Raw genomic sequence first — 22,611 nt, forward strand, 5'->3', positions numbered from 1 at the left:
GATTTTGTGGACTACTCAGTGAAAACACTGGATGGTTGGATTCAAGGCAGTGGTGTTAATGATTATGATGGGCTGTACAATTTATTTGTGAAAGAACACCTATTGAGTAATTGTTCAAATGATAAACTGCATCAGCATCTGGTAGACCTAGGACCAATTTCTCCCCAAGAATTGGGAAAGAAGGCGGACCATTGGGTCAAGACTAGAGTGACCAAGACTTCCACAGGGGGTGACCAAAAGAAAGGGGTCACAAAGCCTCCCAGGGGAAGAGTGTTGAGACATCCAAAAACAAAAATAGTAAAGAGTCTTCTACAGGCCCCCAAAAACCTGCACAGGAGGGTGGGCTCAGAGCCTCTTCACAAAACAATTTTGGGTACAAGGGTAAAAACTTTGATCCCAAAAAGGCCTGGTGTCGTAGCTGTAATCAGCCTGGACACCAAACTGGAGACAAGGCCTGTCCTAAGAAAAGTACCACTTCTAACTCCACTCCAGCTAGCACTGGAATGGCCAGTCTCCAAGTGGGATCAACAGTGTGCCCAGAGCAAATCAGGTGTCACACTGAAGCTACATTAGTCTCTGAGGGTGGGGTGGATTTAGCCACACTGGCTGCCTGGCCTCCTAACATGCAAAAATACAGGCAGCAGCTCTTAATTAATGGGACAAGTGTAGAAGGCCTGAGGAATACAGGTGCCAGTGTCACCATGGTGACGGAGAAACTGGTTTCCCCTGGTCAATACCTGGCTGGACAAACTTATCCAGTCACCAACGCTGACAATCAGACTAAAGTACATCCCATGGCTATGGTAACTTTAGAATGGGGAGGGGTCAATGGCCTGAAACAGGTGGTGGTCTCCTCAAATATCCCAGTAGACTGTTTGCTTTGAAATGACCTGGAGTCCTCAGCATGGGCTGAGGTAGAACTGAAAACCCATGCAGCCATGCTGGGTATCCCTGAACTGGTGTGTGTCAAGACAAGGGCACAGTGCAAGGCTCAGGGTGAAAAAGTAGAGCTGGAGCCTGGAAAAAGGGCCCAGCCTACCAAGAGAAAAGGAAAGACAACTGGAAAACCAGCTGCAACACAACAACAAAAAGAGAACCTCTCTTCTCAGGAAGAAGTTCTGCCCTCTGAGGGAACTGAGCCTATGGAGTTAGAACCTTTTCAGGTTGAGCTCTTAGGCCCAGGGGGACCCTCAAGGGAGCAGTTGTGTAAGAGGCAAGAAACCTGTGCCTCTCTTGAAGGCCTTAGGCAGCAAGCTGCTGAAGAGTCCAATGGCAAGAAAACTGGAACACATAGGGTCTATTGGGAAGATGGACTCCTTTACACTGAGGCAAGAGATCCCAAACCTGGTGCCACTAGGAGAGTGGTAGTGCCTCAGGAGTTTATGGAGTTCACACTGACCTTAGCCCATGATATTCCTCTTGCCAGGCATTTGGGACAAACCAAGACGTGGGAGAGACTAGCCAACCACTTCTACTGGCCCAACATGTCCCAGAAAGTCAAGGAGTTTTGTGTCTCCTGTACCACCTGTCAAGCCAGTGGTAAGACAGGTGGACATCCAAAGGCCCCCCTCATTCCACTTCCAGTGGTGGGGGCCCCCTTTGAAAGAGTGGGTGTGGACATAGTGGGTCCACTTGAACCTCCCACAGCCTCAGGGAATATGTACATACTAGTAGTAGTGGATCATGCTACTAGATACCCTGAAGCTATTCCCCTTAGGTCGACTACTACCCCTGCAGTAGCCAAGGCCCTCATTGGTATTTTTACCAGAGTGGGTTTTCCTAAGGAGGTGGTGTCTGACAGAGGTACCAACTTCATGTCAGCATGCCTGAAACACATGTGGAATGAGTGTGGAGTGACTTATAAATTCACTACACCATACCATCCACAAACTAATGGCCTTGTTGAAAGATTCAACAAGACATTAAAAGGCATGATCATGGGGCTCCCTGAAAAACTCAAAAGGAGATGGGATGTCCTCTTGCCATGTCTGCTTTTCGCTTACAGAGAGGTGCCTCAGAAGGGAGTAGGGTTCTCACCCTTTGAACTTCTGTTTGGCCACCCTGTAAGGGGACCACTAGCTCTTGTGAAAGAAGGCTGGGAGAGACCTCTTCATGAGCCTAAACAAGACATAGTGGACTATGTACTTGGCCTACGTTCAAGGATGGCAGAGTACATGGAAAAGGCAAGTAAAAACCTTGAGGCCAGCCAACAGCTCCAGAAGTTTTGGTATGACCAAAAGGCTGCAATGGTTGAATTTCAACCAGGGCAGAAAGTCTGGGTTCTGGAGCCTGTGGCTCCCAGGGCACTTCAGGACAAATGGAGTGGCCCTTACCCAGTGCTAGAGAAGAAGAGTCAGGTCACCTACCTGGTGGACCTAGGCACTAGCAGGAGCCCCAAGAGGGTGATCCATGTGAACCGCCTTAAGCTCTTCCATGATAGGGCTGATGTGAATCTGTTGATGGTAACAGATGAGGACCAGGAAGCTGAGAGTGAACCTCTCCCTGATCTCCTCTCATCAAACCCTAAAGATGGTTCAGTAGATGGAGTGATCTATTCAGACACCCTCTCTAGCCAACAGCAATCTGATTGTAGGAAGGTCCTGCAACAGTTTGCTGAGCTCTTTTCCCTAACCCCTGGTCAGACACACCTGTGTACCCATGATGTGGACACAGGAGACAGCATGCCTGTCAAAAACAAAATATTCAGACAGTCTGACCAAGTTAAGGAAAGCATCAATGTGGAAGTCCACAAGATGCTGGAATTGGGAGTCATTGAGCACTCTGACAGCCCCTGTGCTAGCCCAGTGGTCTTAGTCCCCAAACCTCACACCAAAGATGGAAAGAGAGATATGAGGTTTTGTGTGGACTACAGAGGACTTAATTCTGTCACCAAGACAGATGCCCATCCCATTCCAAGGGCTGATGAACTGATTGATAAATTAGGTGCTGCCAAATTCTTAAGTACCTTTGACTTAACAGCAGGGTACTGGCAAATCAAAGTGGCACCAGGAGCAAAAGAAAAGACAGCATTCTCCACCCCCGATGGGCATTATCAGTTTACTGTTATGCCCTTTGGTTTAAAGAATGCCCCTGCCACCTTCCAAAGGTTGGTGAATCAAGTCCTTGCTGGTTTGGAGTCCTTTAGTGCAGCTTATCTTGATGATATTGCTGTCTTTAACTCCAGCTGGCAGGATCACCATGGTTGTTTACACGATTGTGTTTACAAGGTAAGTCCCTTGTAACTGGTACCCCTGGTACCAAGGGCCCTGATGCCAGGGAAGGTCTCTAAGGGCTGCAGCATATCTTATGCCACCCTGGGGAGCCCTCACCGAGCACAGACACACTGCTTGCCAGCTTGTGTGTGATGGTGAGGACAAAACGAGTAAGTCGACATGGCACTCCCCTCAGGGTGCCATGCCAACCTCACACTGCCTATGCAGTATAGATAAGTCACCCCTCTAGCAGGCCTTACAGCCCTAAGGCAGGGTGCACTATACCATAGGTGAGGGCACCAGTGCATGAGCACTGTGCCCCTACAGTGTCTAAGCAAAACCTTAGACATTGTAAGTGCAGGGTAGCCATAAGAGTATATGGTCTGGGAGTCTGTGAAACACGAATTCCACAGCACCATAATGGCTGCACTGAAAACTGGGAAGTTTGGTATCAAACTTCTTAGCACAATAAATGCACACTGATTCCAGTGTTAATTTTATTGTAACATACACCCTAGAGGGCACCTTAGAGGTGCCCCCTGAAACCTTAACCAACTACCCGTGTATACTGTCTTAAGATGCCGCTACACATATCCATTGTTTTCACTATGAGAATACGTGTACTAAGTAAAAAAAAAAAAAAAACTAGAATTTGTGTGAAAACATTACGTTATGGGAACTTTTGATGCCATTTTATTAAATAATCTGAGATAAAGCGCCTAGCAGTACCAAACGGGGTGTTAACATTGAGGACATATGAGGCCGTCTGCCCCAACAGATAAGTTTGACAGCAACTAAACCAGCAAAGCCAGTCAAAAAAACCTTAAGTCAAGAAGACTCGAGTCCAGTACAGTTGCGAAACCACAAAGATTGTATTGAATATCTAAAGTGCAATTCTGAAAGCAAAAATAATGGTTTGTCAAACATGCGTATTAAATCAAAATAGGAAATTAGCATAAGACTCAATAAGATGCCGCAGAGTCTGACATGAAGTCCGGTCTCGGAGCAAACAATAATCCTAAACAAGAGGTGGACTGATGAGGGTCCACTCTCTGTTGGGGCAAAATAGACTCTGGCTGTCCTGCTGATTCGAGCCTTTTTAATACAAAATTCACCACAGAAAATTGCATTGTCGGCATAGGGTGACCATGTTGTTGCACAAATTGACAAACTGAATACAAAATGTAAGGCAGTATTATCTAACACCATCCCCTAAAGGAATATTAATGCAACCTCTTTTGACCTAATGTCATCAGACGGGTCAGTACAAATCTAGCCTCATTCAAAACAATGACAGTCTCTTAATAAATATTGTCTATAATAGCACAGGCAGGAAGAGCCTTGAGTGAAGAGAAAAGGCTTCCTCCAGGGTCCTTCAAGAACAGCATGTCAGCACAGAGCATTTGATAATGCACATTGTGTTTTGTGCGGCATTAGAAGAAATGAAAACACATATCAAGTTGGAGTTTAGGCCGAGTTTAGTTAGCACAGGAAATAAAAGGTTTTGTAACGTTTAGTGTTTTTGTTTTAGTACAGACATTCCTAACAATGAGCATATATTGTTAAAAAATCAAAATCCCCTTTCACAAAATCATACTTTGAAAAATATAACCAGACTTACAAGTCTTAATACGGTACCAAAATGTAAAGTAAGCTGCAGGAGGAATGTATTGTTTGTTATATTCCTCTAATTATTGCCATGGCTCAGTATAAAATCCTTTCCCTTTGTTCTGTTGCCTGAGCTACTATGGACCCGATTATGAGGTGAGGGTTTGTTTATCGCCCCTTATAACTAATGATACCTAGCAGGGCATTATTTATCGGGTGCAATAAATAACACTCATTATGAGATTATGGGGAATAACATGCAGATTTTGGTGTTTAATCAACCAACGTCCACATGATTTGGTAAAAACCATGTGTTTTCCCTGTGAAATTTTGGTAGGTTCTCCCTGCTGAAATTTAACGCATATTGTGTTATTTAGCACATACTATAATTATTGGATAAACTAAGTAAACTCTGTCCTTAATATTTATACCTTCTTGTGCATGATTTTTACTTTGCAAGACTGGCGACGAGTTTCTCTGCAAGTTTTGTAGCTGCAGCCTCTCTGTTCCTAGCAGGTAGAGGTGCTGAAACTGCCCTCACCAGTGCTTAATTTGAGCCAGTGGGTTTCGGTGCCTGCACCCACCCTTAATTGTCAGCTCTGACTCCGGTGAGAGTCCGTCACATGATGGTGCTGTGTGTGCAATTTTGAGATTAGCACAGTATTTAATAATTCAATATAGATTAAAAATGGACACTACCTGCCGCCCACACAATTCTTACACCTTTGTGCTGAGTGTGGTGGTTAGTTTTGTTGGTACAGTCATTGACAGTGCTGGCAGGGGCAATGGCTTGTGCAGGCTGCAGAGGCCTCCTGAGAGGGGCCTTGTCACTCATATATTCCTTTCCTTTTTTTTTGTTTAATTTACAAATTAAGCACCGTCCGTAACTTTATGTCCTCCATTGAGGACATCGCTGATTTTCACTCTGACTTGCCTTAGGTGCTCCTTCGCGGTGCTGTCAGCAGAATTGCTTGCTCTCTGCTGCTGACTTTGCAAGTACTTGTCTCTGAAGCGAGAGAGCCAACGTAAGACACTTGAATTGAAGTCAGAATTTTTGACCAAGCTGAACAGCAGCAGTCTTTGTTGTACTCTGGCGCCACCTAGTGGGAGCCGTCAGAATTGCCTCACATTACTTCATTTTCATTGTCCAGAACAACGACCAAGCACTGATTGATTTAATTTTATTTGAAGACTTTCACTTCGCATTGTGATGCTGTATAAAAAACAATTCTCACCGCCTCTTGTTCAGCGCTCTGTTTGCTTTTTACTTGGGTACCCTTCCTGTTTCTTTTACAAAAACAAGCAAATTCCACTGACTAAGTATTCCATGTTGCTTTTCACCAACCCCCACACCCTTCCTGCTCAATAGCTGTTGTTACTTCCCCTTCGCACTGGAAGAGCAGCACGCTGGAGAACCTGAAATGTTTTGCAGGCTTAACGGGAACTAAAGCAGAATTAAACAGAAAAGTTTATAAAATCCTAATCTGATTTTTTTTTATTGTGAGAGGGATTTTGAAAACTAGGGCCCACTGCCCATGCACTATATGCTGTCTACTGGCAACTTTCAAACATATCTCTGGTGTGGCTAAAATACAATTAAAAGGAGGAAGCAGTTTAAATCGGCAATTAGAACCTGTGTCATTATGAGCATGCTACATTGCAGTTAAGGACTAGTAAGAAATTAAGCTGAAATGCAGTGAAACAGAATTTGTCAATATCACATTTATTTGCCTGCAGCAACACGCATTTTATGCAGAGATGAAAAATTGCACAACATGAATACGTTTCATTAACAAAATACCTACATTTAAAGCAGCTGGCAAGAATTTGAAACTTGATAGTTGGGGTTTTATACGTGTACCTGCAATGGGATAAATGTGTCCTACCATTCAAAACATACCAAAATGCCGATGCTTCTCCTTTCAGATCAGAAATTACCACTTAAAAATATGTAAGGGCACCTATGAGAGGAGCAACCCACACAGTAGTGAAAAACGAAATATGCTGTTTGTCACTACTAGGACATGCAGAACATAAAAGTACATGTTCTACCTTTTACATACACAGCACCGTGCCCATAGGGCTACCTAGGGCCTGCCTTATGGGTGACCTGTATGTAGCAAGAGGGGAGTTTAGGCCTTGGCAAGTAGTTTGAAATGGCAAGTCAATGCGGAAGTAAACTTCACATGCAGGCCCTGCTGTGGCAGGCCTGAGGCAGGTTTGAAAGGCTACTTCTGTGGGTGGCGCAATTAGCGCTGCAGGCCCACTAGTAGCATTTCATTTACAGGCCCTGGGTATATTGTATACCACTTTACAAGGAAATTCCAGGTAAATCAAATCTGCCAAAAAGATGTAGGCCGTTCATACCATGTTTTAGGGGCGAGAGCACATGCACTTCTGCGCCAATTAGCAGTGGTAGCACTGATTAGCAGTGGTAAAGTGCCCAGAGTCCTAAACACAACACTAAGAAGGTCAGAAAAATAGCAGGAGGAAGGAAAACAGTTTGGGGATAACTCTGCAGAAACACTATTTCCAACAGGGGCATAAAAACATTTTTAGGAACTCCAGATACAGAATAATATGTGTTAATGAGAGTAACAAGAACAGCACAATTAATGTGGCATAAAAAATGGATTTCTGTTGTCTGTAAAAGACAATAAGGGGAAAGATGTATTGAATAAAGGACAAACCAAGTGTCAATTTAGGATCTTTGGACAAAAATCTACCATAACAGCCGACTTTGAGTTTCCATGCACCATAATTACCAAATAAAAACTTATTGAGAAATTTAAAGGTGTACTTGAGATGTCCTGTGTAGAAGAATCTGAAATACGACCCAAAGCGTTTGAAGGACACTATAGATATAATAGGATATTTGAAGAGCTAAGGTTTTAATTAAAGGCAGAGATGCCAATGTAAAATTGTACATTGCTGACAAATGGATGGGTATCTTAGGAGAATGTGACCTGTGGCAACTGTATTACGTTGAACCCATGGGCAGAGGAACAGTTATTGGTAGTCTGTCAGTCTTTTGATGCTGAAACACTCATTGAAATATTTACAATAGTGTTTTCCAATGAATTTGGAAGGTTGAAAAACTTCCCACATGGAATACAGTTGAAAAAGGAGCTAAACCTGTGAAATCTTACCTCTGAGGAGTACCTATTAATATAAGAGAAGAACTCTGGGATATGTTTGATCAACTTGTAAAATTATGGCATGTTTGATGACCTAGAGTTGCTGAATAAGTATCTTTTATTGTACTGGCTAAGAATGCTGGCATCTCGTTCAGACTGTGTGTAGATTTAAGAGCATTAAATGCTAATACAATAGTTGACAGCTACCCACTCCCAAATATCATTGAACTTTTAACTACATCAAAAGGTGCATCAGTATTCAACCATAGATCTTAGGATGGTGTTGGGAAGGATCACTCAAAGGCACATGTGTATTTTTTCTCTCCATGACAAGAGAAAGGGAGCCGCCGCTGCCTCAACTTTCTAGTCAGCCACAGCTGCCATTCTGCTTCAGAACCAAAATTCCAAACTTTTCTGCGTGTTTGTTGTCAGAAAGATTCAAGACTGGAACAACAGTGGTCTTGTGGGCACACATGTCGAAGACTTAACATACATCTCTTTTTTTAATGAGAGTAAAGCAACAAAAGTAATATGTAGATGAGAGGAAGAACTGAGATAATAATAGGCCACTACATTGAACAAGAGAAATGTTCAATAATATGCGCACAAAATGTATTGGAAAGAAACCACTGGAAAGATCGAAACCAAGCACAGTGGAGCATCCATGCATGTGGCATTCTGCACTATTTATCAACATGGAGCATCCTTCCGTTGGTGGTTGTAGACTTTGTATTAGGAACTCTCAAACTCAAGAGATGGGTTTGAATAGCATTGTTGTAATGAAGATATTTGGAAACTCTAAAGAAAAAGGTGCCATAGAGGATTTATTCCTTTACTTCTGTCTACTCTCCCTCAGCTTAGACAGTTGTTCCTGGGACATGTTCTATAGTAAAATTGAACTCTAGTAACTTTGAACTGAGCCTGGTCAACTTTGCTGTTAGTCTGATTTAGCCCGCACCAGGTCTAATCCAAATAAACATAGGCGGTTTGTGATAAGTCCTGATGGTGAAATTGGTACTCCAAAGGTAGCTTTAGAAATTCTTGATTGCCCGTGAACAGACCAGCATTTCCTTCTTTATCACCAAGTGGGATTTTTCAGCCTTTCTCATAGCACACATGATACAAAAGCAACAGTGTGTTCCCATGTTATTCAGTTCTGTGTAACAACTGCACCTAAATGCCCTTCACTTGCATCAACAGTAACACAGACCGGTAAACCAGGAACAAATGGGTGTAAGAGTGATTTTTCAACAAATCATTTTTGATGCATAGGAATACATCCTTCTGCTTTTTTTCTAAAGAGGAACTTTATATATTGTCCAGTTGAAGGCGTTTGCCGAAACGCGTAGATACTTGGTCGGGACAGCGTGATTGTGAATTTGTTCTGAATATACTATTATGGATTTTTCTACAATAAATAGCTGACGGAAGATCTCTATTTGAGAATTTGTTTGATTTTTTTCCTCCCAGCCGAATGCGATCCCCGGGACATTGTGCAGCCGTCCGGTGTGATATATATAGAAACTGTGTGATCAGTTCGGCCAGAGTGGCAAAGTTTGGCAGAAATTGCACATAGAATTCACAAAGGACGACTTATAATCTGTTCACAGAGGAAGGAGCCTCTTTAATGGCCTTAACTGATCCCGGCCTGGGACTGAGACCATCTGCACTAGCAACATGTCCCAAGTATTCTAACCGTCCTATCCAAGAATACATTTGTCACACCTCAGTAATAAATCACACTCTCAGCCTTCCCAAAAACAACACTGACTAAGATTGTGCTCTTGCCAGCTCTTTCCAATTATGAGAATATCGTCCTCGAAGGTTAAACGCCCTCCACTGCCCCAACATTTTCTCTATCACCCTCAGAAAAAGGACGGCGACCAGAGCCAAACCTAATGCCATTTTCTTGTAAGAAATTGAAAGACTCCATCTGAAGTGACCAATGCTGTTAAGTGACATGATGAGGGTGCAAGAGCGTTTCGTGATACACTGACTGGAGATCCAGTGGACTGAAAACAGTGGCACCGTCCAGCGTGACTTTTAGATCATCAATTCTGCATAGATGGAGAGAATCCACACAAAAAACTGGCTCAGCGCTCTGAGGTTAATACGTTCAATTATTATTATTATCACTATTTTTTGCTAACTACTCTAGGACAAAGCAAAATGGAAAGATTCATTGATTCAGTGGCACTTGGCAGAGCGTGCAAGACAGACCCTGTCTTACACTAAGCAGATCATTCCTCAGGTTGTGCTCAGCAGGGTTGGAGCCTCGCTGAGTTTATTCTCTAATTCAGACACTTTCAGGAGGCCTAACTCGTCTCAAAAACATCTTCAGTGATACTCAGAAGCATGAATGGCCACCCTTTCATTCACAAACACCTGAGGTACATTTACAGTAAGTTGACTGCAGACCTATACTGCATGACTCACAACTTATTTGCATGGCTCAGGAAAGGACATTATAGCTTTTTTTTAGTAGAAGATCAATGTCTAACATATGCTGGTGCAAGAACCCTAGTATGCCCTTTCTCTTAAAGATAAACTTTACCCATAATGCAACACCCTAGCAATTATAAAAGCAACCTAAGGTAATCAATTGGATCAACTTTGGGGCCCTGGAAAGATTCAGTCTTGCTATCAGGCTCAAGTATGACCTCATCTTTCCAGTGTTTCAAAAAGGTATTATGAGTGATGATGGTAACCCTGACATCAAAATCTATAAGCAGATTCTAAGACATTCCTCCTACAGTTATAGAAGCTGTAGAATTCTTGGCATGTTGTGGTTCAAATGTGTCCACACTCAAAACTACTTTTCTTCCAGTCTATCATCAATACCACTAACTCAATTTTTATGCCATGTAAACTTTAGCAAAATGTCCTAAAAGTTCACACGGTTGCAAGATTTTCTTTTGTTTTTATTTGTGGCTGAACAAAATTTAAAAAGCCCTGCATGGCATGTATATCCACAACAGTAAAAGGTTTTGACCATTAGTTTGCAAATAAATTTGTTAAAGTGTTGTCTTGTGATCTCTGTTTCCTTTGGAAAAAATAGCACTGTCCTTGTTACACAGAATGGTTCTTTGGATAACTTTCTAATTATTTCAATTTCTTTCTGTGAGGATTCAAACATACAGGAAGCATCAAGTGAGTCCGCCAACGATAGTTTCTTAAACAAGAGTAGTTTCTACTGTATTACCTTATTATGACACAGTACAACTAATTGATCGCTAATCAGGTGCTCTGTGACATTTCCAAATGTGCAGGTTGAAGTTAGAATTCTAAGAGCTATGACATAGGTCTTGACAGATTTGTCAGGCCGCTGCTCCCTTGAACAAAGAAATTGTAGTGCCTGACTAAAACATTCTTCCAGACTTTGAACAGCCTCTTGAATTTCTCTCAACTCTTTTCCCTAAACACAAGTACAAGCAGGGAGGTCCTCAAAGATGCGCAGACCCTCTTGTTCAAGACAATGTTAAAGAAGAAACTTTTTCCTTTCTGCTTTAAATTGTTATTTTTTATGGTTGTCTTTTGATAAATACTTTTTCCCCTAAACTATTTATCTGCTGTTGTCTGGCTGTTAGTCGTGATGGGAAGGAGTGGCTATGTTCTGATCTCACTTCTAAACAATGTGCCATATTTTATTTGGGGATGTTTATAAAGTAGAAGCCTGTCCCTAGTTAAACGCTGTACCTAAACACAGGACGTGTAGTCAACCTGAAATTTATAATGCAAACTGAGGACAGTAACTCCATACGATTGCAGAAGGGAGTGCCAGCTTAGCCGAGGAGGTGACATGACCCATCATTGTCCAATTGTGCAGAGGTGGGACTTTTCCTGAATTTCACAAAGAAAGAAGCCTGGGGTGCAAAGAGAAGTTGTTTGATCCAGAGTCCTGGTCTATGTTCATTGAAAGCCTCTGTGGGGGTGTATTCTTTGGAGCCTTTTGGCTTTTAAACCTAGAGCAGTAAGTGCTCCAAGTAGTGGGTGCAGAGGAGATGTTGCCTATAATTTCAGTCTGGACTATCCCCTTTGAAATGACACCAAGGCTAATTTGCAATTGGTTGTTCTTGGTCTATAGTGTCATAATGGACCTAATTAGGGCCCGAAGAAATCCGTGTCTTAGACTGATCAAGTAATTTGATCTATCTCTTTGTTCTTCAAAGTAGTAGTTAAATATTTTACCAAGCGCAGCTTGTGCTGTACCAGTGTGGTCTGGAGATGGAGTTCAATTCATTTTACTGTGTGGCTGCTTTCTTAAGGCCCATCTTCTTTCCTTGATCCACTCTTAAAAAGTCTAAACTCTAGGAATTCTTTCACATGATCTCTCTCTCTGTCAGGAGCCATTTTTATGAGGCCCATCCTTTCTCTAGGTCTGATTCATGAGGCCTACGTGCTACCATTTTCAACTTTAAACATGTCTTCTGGCATAAATTCCTGGATGAGCACTGATTGCTTAAAGTTAAACAGTAACAAAACAAAATTCTTGCTCCGCTGTCATCTTCTGTATTCGCAGCCATTTCATAAGATAGTCCACGGTATTGGGGCCTCTTTCATAAGACTCATCCACTGTGTAAGATTACTTTCATAAGTCTCTTCTCTGTCTTTGTCTTTATGTCTTATATTCCCTAACAGTGTCATTTTCAAGGAACCAGTACAGTCTCGCAGGGGAGGTCTCATAGGACCCATATTCTTACCTGAGCTTACCTCTTCTGTCTTACCCGGTGTTAAATTTTTTTTCCCACGGCTCCCTGCTTTTTTTCTTTGGCTCCATTCCTTTTTCAGGGGTTAATTTCTCCTCTTTCGGCAGCCACTCCCTCCATTCTATTCTCTCTCTCTCTCTCTGTCCCTCTCGTCCTGAGTCCTATCCTCTTTCACCTTACCCCTTCCCTTCTTTGCTTCTTTCCTCTCTTGCCTGTCCATGTCTGTGTCTCTTCATCTCTTCATTTTAAGTGTTCTGTGTCTCCTCTGTCTCTCCAGTGCTGAATGTTAGCTTCTTTCCTAGCCAGCTCAGGGGTGTGGAATTTTTAAAATAATCTACTTGGCCAAGGGACAAAATGCTAATGAGATCTACATGTCCTGAAAAATCCACTTGTCCCACCTACATCAATTATAAGGGCTGACACAGAAACATGTAATATGTTTTTATTTTGTTTTATTAAACCAATAACTATTCAGTGGTTTGTAATCATGCTAAAGAAAAACTTGAAAAGCTGTTACATTATCCCTATTGTCCAAAAGTATAGAAATTGTATAGGAATACAGCAGTAAATGATCTTGCATGGCAAGCTGCTCTAAGACTCATTGTTGACAATACTTCAGTAGTTATGATAGATGTGGCCTCTTATGTCCGCACACATGCTTTGTGCCTCCTGTTGTAAGCCAGAGATCAATAGCTCTGCTGGGATCATATTCCTCAAAGTTGGGCCCTTCTATTTTAAGAAGCATTAGATCTTGGAGAATATCTTGATTTAACCGTGTTCTTAGTGGGTTCTTAATGACATTCATTGCAGAAAACACACGTTCCGCTTCTGCTGTAGACACACTAAATGTGAACATCATCTCCACAAGCTTTAATATATTAGTTAACGTAGGAGGTTTTGTTGCTAGCAGGGTGGAGTATGCAGGCAATACAGGAATGCCTTTGCTCTGAAAGCTTTTCATATGGGTTTTAAGTCCACAAAACTCCTCTACAATTGCCAACCGCTCGTCTGTGGTGAAAAGTACTTCAAAATGTTGAACAATTGCCTCAATATCAGAGATCCCATATTTATACAGTTCCTCTCTACTCTCTGGCCATAGTGTATAATCAAATGCCTGAAATCCTTGAACTGGCATGGAATTAAAATTTGCAAACCTCTCATCAATATACTTAACTACACTGTCAATGAACTCACTGTCACTTTGGATTGTTGCTGCTGGTGGACAGCAGCCTGATAACTTTATTTCCCAGCCATCAGTAGAAATGTTTCCAAACTTTTTTTCTTCAGGGTGGTACAGTTTTTTAAACTGCTGCATGTATTCACCCTACTCACTCTTAAGGCCTACTAGGGTCAATGCACACTTCTCTACAGCAGGTGGAACATGCATTAAAAGCAGTTCATTAGACTGAAAGAATTCTAAAAGCTTAGACACTGGCTTCAGAACATCTCTCAGGCTGTAAAGGTTTTTTATAAATGTAAAGCTTGTTACAATTAAAAGGTACTTTTTTGCCTTAGCAGCAGAATCATCACTCCCAGCTGCAACCTGTCCCAGGTGTAGAACCACAGTCTGCAGGTTTTGTTGCATGGCTGCCAAAGTTCAGGTTTTGCTGGATACCCATCTAATCTGTTTAATATCAGTGAAATGTGCAAAGTTTTCATCAATTATTCTTGAAATTTCTTTGGCATCTCATTGCCTCTTAGGACTGTACCAGTAAAATTTGAAAATCCATTTCAAAGTTTCTTCAAACTGACAAATAGAGGGTTTGGATTTTACAGCGTCTAGAATCCCAAGCTGAAGTTTGTGAGCTACACAGTGGAACGGTAGAAGAAAAGGAAAGTCTTTCTTTAGAAGTGCTGCAACTCCTCCCTTAGATCCCATCATTACTGCAGCACCATCAAAATTGATAGCTATTAGTGATGGGCCTGGATATTCTGTGGACCTCATGCCTACTAAATCCAAAGATAACCTTTGGATTCCTTTAGCTATACCATCCAGGACACCGCGAGCATGTGCATGTTCAAGTGGAACAAGATCTGCAAATAGAGTGTAGGGTTTCCCATCACTGACTACTCTCACCAGCACAGTTTCCTGTTCAATGATGGCATTATCTGTGCTTCCGTCTGCGATAATGCAAATGAAGCGAGAATTTGAAACAATTTTTTGGATGTCCTGTCGAAGTATATCTGCCTCACATCTTATGAACTCTGAGGTCTTTTCACGGTTTGTATAATTTTCTCCTATATCCACACCAGCTTTCTTCATAGCCCTACATATGATTTCCATGTCTGAGAGTGGCTTACCTTGTTTTGCTATTAGGTAAGCATTGTTAAACAAGATGGTCAGTTTCTTTCTTTCTCTCTCCTTCAGCTTTTGCAGTGCTTGCATGATGAGGGGCTGCTCTGTAGGGGGACTGGAATTTGAGGTACTCGCTCTAAGAGTCTGAGACTGCAACGCCATTTCTTTCATTTCCTGGCGGTGCCATGAAACACAGTTCATATGTGCCTTGCTAGTTTCATGAGCTCTAATTGGTTCAATGCGCAACTGGTCACATCCACTTAAGAATGCATTTCTACCTGAACCTGAATAGCTGACTGCTACAGTAGGATATTTTTGGCAAATAGTGCAGTTTTTTGGTCCTTCTCCTTCCTGGCTTACCTTCCGGGCTAGCCATGGCCAAGATTCCACCCAGTGAGACTGAAAAACTTGTTTTCTTTTTTCAGCATCGTACTTTTTGTTCTTGTTTAGGTTAGGATTATGTGGGGTGGTACAGCACGGAACCTCAGTTGGTTCTTTTTGATTTCCTTCCCCTGGCTTTTCTTTATCAGTGTCTTTACTTCTTTTGAATCCAAAGTTGAAAAGACTTTGCTGAGACATATTTTCTATCAACAGGACAAAGTGATCAAGTCTGAGACTACTTGATTCAGTTTTATACTCACAGTCCAGAAATGTAGAGCCAGTTGCGACAAGCCTTTCACATAGGCGACTCCAATAAACCTAGAAACAGTTTTCCAAACTCTCTGAGAACAAGTGCCTGAGGCAGCCTGCTGCAATGAAGCTATGCTGCTATGGTTCGTAGTGATTTCCTGCCAAGTTGTGAACACACGGAGTCTGGTACTACACTGGCTGCACAGTAGACCTAGAAACCAAGAAAATATTTACACTAAGAACAAGGATGTGGGCTTTGGAAATGACAAGCTTACCTAAATGGGATTCAAATCTACCATCCATGTTACCATAACAAAAATTCAATAAACCATTAGAAATTATGTATAATTGACTGCTTAAGAAAGATACCTCTTGTGATTAATGTTCCTGCTAGGGAGAGAGAGGGGAGTTTTCTCTAGTGGCAGCCATAAAGTTAGCGTACAGGGTGCCTGCTGCAAAGAACAGATTTATATCTTATGTGATAGTTAAGTTGATAAGTAAAGTCAGAGCCTTTACAAGTGCTTTCAAACAAATTAATGCATGTGAAAGAGGGCATTGGAAAGATGAGGGGCTGGGTGGTAGTGAGGGAATCGAAGGTGGTCATGGGGTGAGGGGTCACAATTGCAGGGTACCCCGTCAAGTGCAGGGGCATCTGGGATTTCCAAAAAAGTATTGTATCACAATACATTCACCTCTGAGGCTGAGGGAAGCCATATAAGCCCTTGCATGGGGTGAAATTTCCATATTATTTCTCCTTGTGGTGCTCCACAAGTGGGCAATGTTAGAATCAACAGTTTTAGAGTATGTGCAGGGGGGCCTACCATAGGTGCAGCCGCACTTTCAGATGTTGTGCTTAAAGGTAGCCTTAAGTCTCCCAGGGAGTTACTTTAGTGCCCCTGGAGGGCATTTTCAAGGTATAAAGCACTCCTGGAGCTGGGGTTTTGCACAAGGGCTGTGGAGTGTGGGGAGCCCTGCTTGTTGGTCCTAAAGCTGCAGGCACACCTCGATCAAAGTAGAAAAAAGAAATATGTACACCTTGAATTTGTTTTATTAATGCTGTATTGACAATGATGATTTAGACAATGTAATGGTATTTGTTTTACTGGTCAGGAACCGCAATGGCATTAAAAAAATAAAATTAAAATAAAAGCAAAATACCTACCTCTACTTACCTGGAATGGTTTCCCCCATCCTGTGGGGACCCCCTGGTGTGGGTGGGGGTGTACCTGGGGCAGGCACCAGTGTGCTCTTTTCATGGTGTTTGACCATGGAAATGGGTCCACAGGCCCCCTAACTCCTGCCCAGACCCAGGCGTTAAATATTGCCGCTAAGCAGGCTTAGCGCCATTATTTAGTCCCACCTCCCTCCTGTGCACCATCTTTGCACAGGAGGATAAATAAGGCATTAGGGCCCTAGAGTAATTTTTTTGGGCGGGAACGCCTACCTTGCATCTCATTGACACAAGGTAGGTTCACACACTTAAACCATGACTATTATTATGACCGATATTTTAAATATAAATAAGGAGTTAAGTTTGCACTGAACTAGTGTTAAAAAAACAAAACAAAAAAAGACACTAATTCAGCGGAAATCAAGTATAAATCTGGGCCTGAATCTCATGGGCTCACGGCCAGTCCTACCATGTGATAAATGGGAAAGGGTGGGATCTATGCCTATGGATGACTGACGGCTGGCCTCACGCAGGGATGCAGCCTAAATGCCCAAACCCATGACACCATCAGCATCACTGGCCTGCAGTGATATCACTACAGACTCCCATGGCACAAAAAGGGAGTTAGCAAGGTAAGCCCTGCGTTGTGTGTCACATTGCAGAAAGTTGACTTACTGCCTGACTTCTGGCTCCTTGTTCAAAGTGAGGCTGGGCAGACAGCCTGGCACAAGCAGCACAGACTTAATTACATGGATTTATTTAGAGATACACCCGTATCTCTCAATAAAATAGATGTATTTAATATTTTTTGCAGTAGAGCAGTAGGAATTTCAGAGGGGCGCAGCCCCAGAGCCAGTGGCTGGCCGGCAGTTTTAGGAGGGAGGGGGCAAGGATTTCAGTCGAAAGTACCTGCCCCCAGTCCTGCATCAAAATTTGTTGTTCTCTGTAGCGCAGACGGTTTATGAAATTTTACAAACACCAATTGCAAACGTGATATTTCTTTTTCTTGCAAATCTGTATAATGAAACACACCATTTTGAATGTCTAGCTAACCCACGTTATGTGTGGCACCTTCAGCCTAACTACATTCTTCGTCATGAGCACTTTGGAATATTTAAAACATCAATTATATTAATTAAATTGTGGGCTTTATCCACTTGTAGATTACTACTTTTCTGGGGAAAAAGGTGATTTACTTCGAATTGGAAAAAACGACTTGAAATGTTGAGAAAAACTAATTGTAGACTGGTATAGCAACCAGATAAAGTGCTTTAAAAAAAACACAGGAAAAGTAAAATCAGTTTCTAAAAGCACCTAACGCTTCCTGTCACTTGTCTGTACCATAACCTCCATAGTTTCTAACCCACGTCACAATTTTTAATTGCTCAACTATCAATATACACTGACCATTTTACTGTGAGAAACATGGTTAGAGTTCCATTAAGCAATTATGACGCATTCCATTGAGGGATTGCCATGTTTTGCAGAATTTAAGCATTAGAAGCCAAGGCCAATGAACAACAGCAGTGACCATTCTGTTGAATTCTAAAAAGTCTCTGATTGCTATAATAAATGTTAAAGTTTCCTGTTTAGCAGCAGGGAGTCTGCGGGACATTATTTAAAATTACTTTGGAGCACATCAGCAGGACGGGGCCAAGTTTTTAATCACAGCTTCTTTGTTCTAACAAGCTATGTTATCCTGCACAAAACATATACATTCCCATAAGCTCAATTTTCTGGTCTTCCACCGCATGCCCTGCACAAGAAAGCGTATTCATTGCATCGATCAATGTAAGCCTGCAGACAGTAGTCTCATTCAATAACGCTCTCACTTAAAGATAACATGGAACTCGCATGCCTGCCTATATTCGTTGGAGTAGATATACCAAAAGACGATGAGTGGATGAGTTACGCTTCCGGACACGGAAAGCTTGGAATCTCTGTACAAATACAGAATACATGCGGTACTTCCAGCTCGAAGTCGTCGTTTTTTTTTCAATCAGTTCGCCCCTTACCTGCACGTTAGCGCTGGTTATAGGGGCCGCTCCACGGCCGCTCGTCCACCTGATGGTTAAATTCATGTTGTGAATTCTTAAGAGTACAAAACAGACTGCTGTGCTTACCGGGTCAAAATTCCCAGGAAATCACCCCCCTTACTTTCCCACAAAAATAGAATAATCAGTCAATTGCGATGATTTTCACTAGTCATGTCCCTTTACATATATCTCTTATATTTACGAACGTGTTGTGAACGGGGAGTGACGTTTACACAAGTCCAGGCAACATATTTCATTGAACAAGGCTGGTCCACCCATCTTTCCAAGTGCTGGTCAGTTACAAAAAAATGCACCTGACATAAAGACCCAAAAGTCTTCAAAGGGGCCCCACGCTGAGAATCAAAGGCTTTTGTTTTCTTTGACCAGCAGCCCCTGCCCCCAGGCCCTGGGAACGCAGGAGCCCGCGCCATGCGCGTGCCAACGGGGGGCTGTCTGTCAAAATTAGAACCTGCCTCGGTGACCCTGGACGAAACTTTACTCTCGCCTGCGTCCCTGGCAGGCATTGCACAGGGCGGAGAGGGCAGAGGGGCTTCTGCAAGCGCGACAGGCTGCTGCGAGAGAAGGATGTGGGACACGGCCGCCTGCCACTGCTGCATCCAGGGTGGGATGGAGATGTCACTGAGCGGTAACAACAAAATCACAGAGACCTACCTGCTGCAGGAGCTTGGTCCGGCGTCCTCTGCCGCTGCTCCGGAGCAGGAGAGAAGGAAGGAGGCAGCGCCCTCTCGCTGCCCAGCGTCCGCTCACCACAGCCCGGCAGGGCTGGAGGAGTAGGCTTCTAGTCGCATTCCGCTGATCCCGGGGAAAAGCCGCTGCATCCCCGACTGGCTGCACAGAGGGCAGGGCTGGCAGTGCCTGCTCGCTCGCGCTCTCTGGCTCACACCGGCCACGTGCTCCCCAGCTCACCTCCGATTCCGCAGGAAACGTTGGAAGGCTCCAGCCACTCTGCTCCAGTTTACCCGCCACGGAGTGTTTGGAGGGGGCGGGGCCACAGATTTTTCAAGTGCGTCGCCGCGGGGGAGGGGAGTGCAAACTGACAAAGCCCAAGGCAGCGCTCACAGATATTGATTTAATGTCTACTTGTCCGTCTGACAAAATAGACATTAAATCTTATAGCCCGTTGTGACAATCAACATGGCTCGGGCGTCGGGCGATACGACTTCCCCATCCCTGCAGCTACTGTTTCTCCCGTGCGGGCCCCTCCTGTCTTCCATCCATGCCAGTTTCTTCTCCCAGTGCTCTCCTACCTCCTATTCTAGGTTGCTTCTTACTCTTTTTGTGGTTATTGCCCCCATTTGCAGTTATTTCTGCTCCCGTCTCATGACATTCTCTCCTTCTATATGTTTTGAAACCTTGTTCTTCTGTGACTGTTTTTCTTGTATGCTCCTTAGGTTCCTCACAGGTTGCTCACATTCCAGCTGGTGCCCGGGGTGGATGTCTGTGTTCTCTGTGGACCAACCCCCTCTCTTCAGAAGGTGGAGACTGAGGTGAGTGAGAATATACCTCTCATTTCAGAAAAGCAGCAACATCTTTCTCCTGTCCATGTTCTGGGTTACGTGTTCCAGAACTGAGATTAAGCTGTGCCTGGGTCTGACAACTTGTCAGTCTGGCATAGGACCCAATGACAGCACCTCATGCCAGAGTGGAGGAAGCACGCTTACAAACCACATCTGTTGTTGGCATGCTTGTCGTGGTTTTTAAATGAACCATATTTACAATGACCCTCTAAGGCATTTCAAACAGCCAGTTTTAAATAAATGAATTGGGTCATGTTGAAACTTCAAAGCATATATCATTTTGTTCTGTAGTTTAGATAAGAAACAGAAAAGTCACTGTCCATCCAATCCTTGTGCGCTGAACCCCACAAAATCAGGCCAATTGTGTTGCTGGAGCTCAGCACAGCCGTCCAAGTGAGGGCAAAAGGGCCATGTCAAGGCCTGTTTGTGAGTTGCAAAGCAGAAACCAAGTCACAACTGTCTCAGTTTTTCCCTCTCCCTCTTCCTCTCATTTCTTTTTTACTTTATTTCCTTCTCTAACCTCTCATCCTATTGCCATTTCCCTTTTTTCCTTTGCTTACTCTTTCTTACTCTCTGTTTTGTTAGTTCCTTCTTTCTTCTAACCATGACTCCTTGGTTTATCCTTTTCTGTATTCTCTCTGCAGACTGGCATGTTTCCTTCCCCTCTTTCTATATTTGACTATCTTATTCCTGCTTTTTCTGTCTCTTACTTTTCCCCATTTAACCCGCCCTCCCTGTGAGACCTTTCCCTTGGCCTCTTCTCTGGCCCTGATTCTTTCGGTGTCCATGGTGGTAATGTGGGTCACTACTGTGGCACACAGTATCACGCCAGATGGTTTGGCAAGTTACTCCCTTTCATGCCTTGACCCTCAAGTGATGGCGAATTCAAGCAATGAAGACTAACTGTAAAGGGTAGCAAAAGTTAGAAACTGGGATACTGGATGACATAACAAATAAGACTAAACCCCTTGTTAGATTAGTCACTTCTAAGAAGAACTTGCCTTTCTTTTGAGGCTACTAAAATAAGGGTATTCTAGGGTGCAGTGCACAAAGAACAATCAAAAATACAAACCATTTGGAAAGTAAGTCATCTCTCAGACACAAAGGAGACCGAGTGCTAAGATCTGTAAGGCACCTATCGTAAGAAAACTCTCATGTCCTGCGCCTTGAATGTGGCCAAAGGTTTAGTTTCCATTGGCTCACAGGCCTTACCAGTTAAGCCTGTGACCGGCATTTAGGTTTCCACGATTTTAGGCACTCGTCACCTGGCACGGTTTGGGCTTGAAGGACCATACAGTGACCAACAGTCCACTACTCCAGGATGTAGTGGAAATAAGTATTTGTTACTCTGGGGCCAATTATAGACTCATGCAGGTTACTCTGTGGTCAGAAATGGTACCAACAGGTCGGGATGATGCAGACTGGTAGTAGTTGTTTTTCAGGCTAGTCTGCCCAGCTGATTTGCAGGGCCCTTGTGATTTCTTGTGCCAAACAGATTACAGCAGGTGTGTGAGCTCCAAATACAAGCAAAGTCCTGTAGTGAGCAATCATATTTGGTTATTTGTGATTTCATAGAAAAACGATTTCATGGAATACGTTTACTGACAAACCATTTCATCTAAACTGTTTCATGGAAATTTTCAGAATTAATGTGATTTACCCTTTTGTAGAAACTAATTCATAGAAAGTCTTTTTGACAAAAAGTGGCTTTTGGATGCATATTTTTAAGTATGAGGCAATGGTTGCAGGCCTTACTTTCAGGAACAGTTATGTATGAGATATTTATTTCAGTGACTTCTTCAGGGGACAATATTTCATATCTTTTACATCGCCAAACAATTACCTTGGATGCTTTTAATTCGCTGACCCATCACCACCTATAAACACCATCCATCCCTGCCCCCTAAAGTCCCTCACCACACTTAAGCTACACTCATCCCTGAAGCCTAAAACCGCTTTTTAGGCCAAAATTCCACCATCCCTAAAACATAAAATTACTCACTACCACTAACCCTACCCATTGCTGAACTCTAAACACCCCTTTCTTCACCTAAACCCCACCCATCCCGTTCATTTTCAAATACCTCAGCACACCCACACTCCACCCATCCCTGAACCCTAAAAAAAAACCTCACCGCCCTTAAACACCAGCCAACCATGACCTATAAGAACTCATCACCCTAAACTACTTATGCATGAACCCTAAAAATCCCTTTCTACATCTAAACGCCTCGCATCACTGAATTTTTAAAACCCCTCATCACTCTAAACTCCACC

General features: G+C 43.0%; 1 protein-coding gene across 1 annotated transcript in view; it reads left to right on the forward strand.

Moving 5' to 3' along the window:
- Nucleotides 1-22,611, forward strand: part of FUZ (fuzzy planar cell polarity protein) — a 161,180-nt gene that overhangs the window by 97,576 nt on the left and 40,993 nt on the right. The window contains exon 7 of the mRNA XM_069200951.1: nt 20,209-20,304. Coding sequence (XP_069057052.1) covers nt 20,209-20,304 — 96 coding nt within the window. The remainder of the gene's footprint in view (nt 1-20,208; nt 20,305-22,611) is intronic.

The sequence above is a fragment of the Pleurodeles waltl genome, chromosome 7 (assembly GCF_031143425.1).
Source record: "Pleurodeles waltl isolate 20211129_DDA chromosome 7, aPleWal1.hap1.20221129, whole genome shotgun sequence".
Classification (NCBI taxonomy): domain Eukaryota; kingdom Metazoa; phylum Chordata; class Amphibia; order Caudata; family Salamandridae; genus Pleurodeles; species Pleurodeles waltl.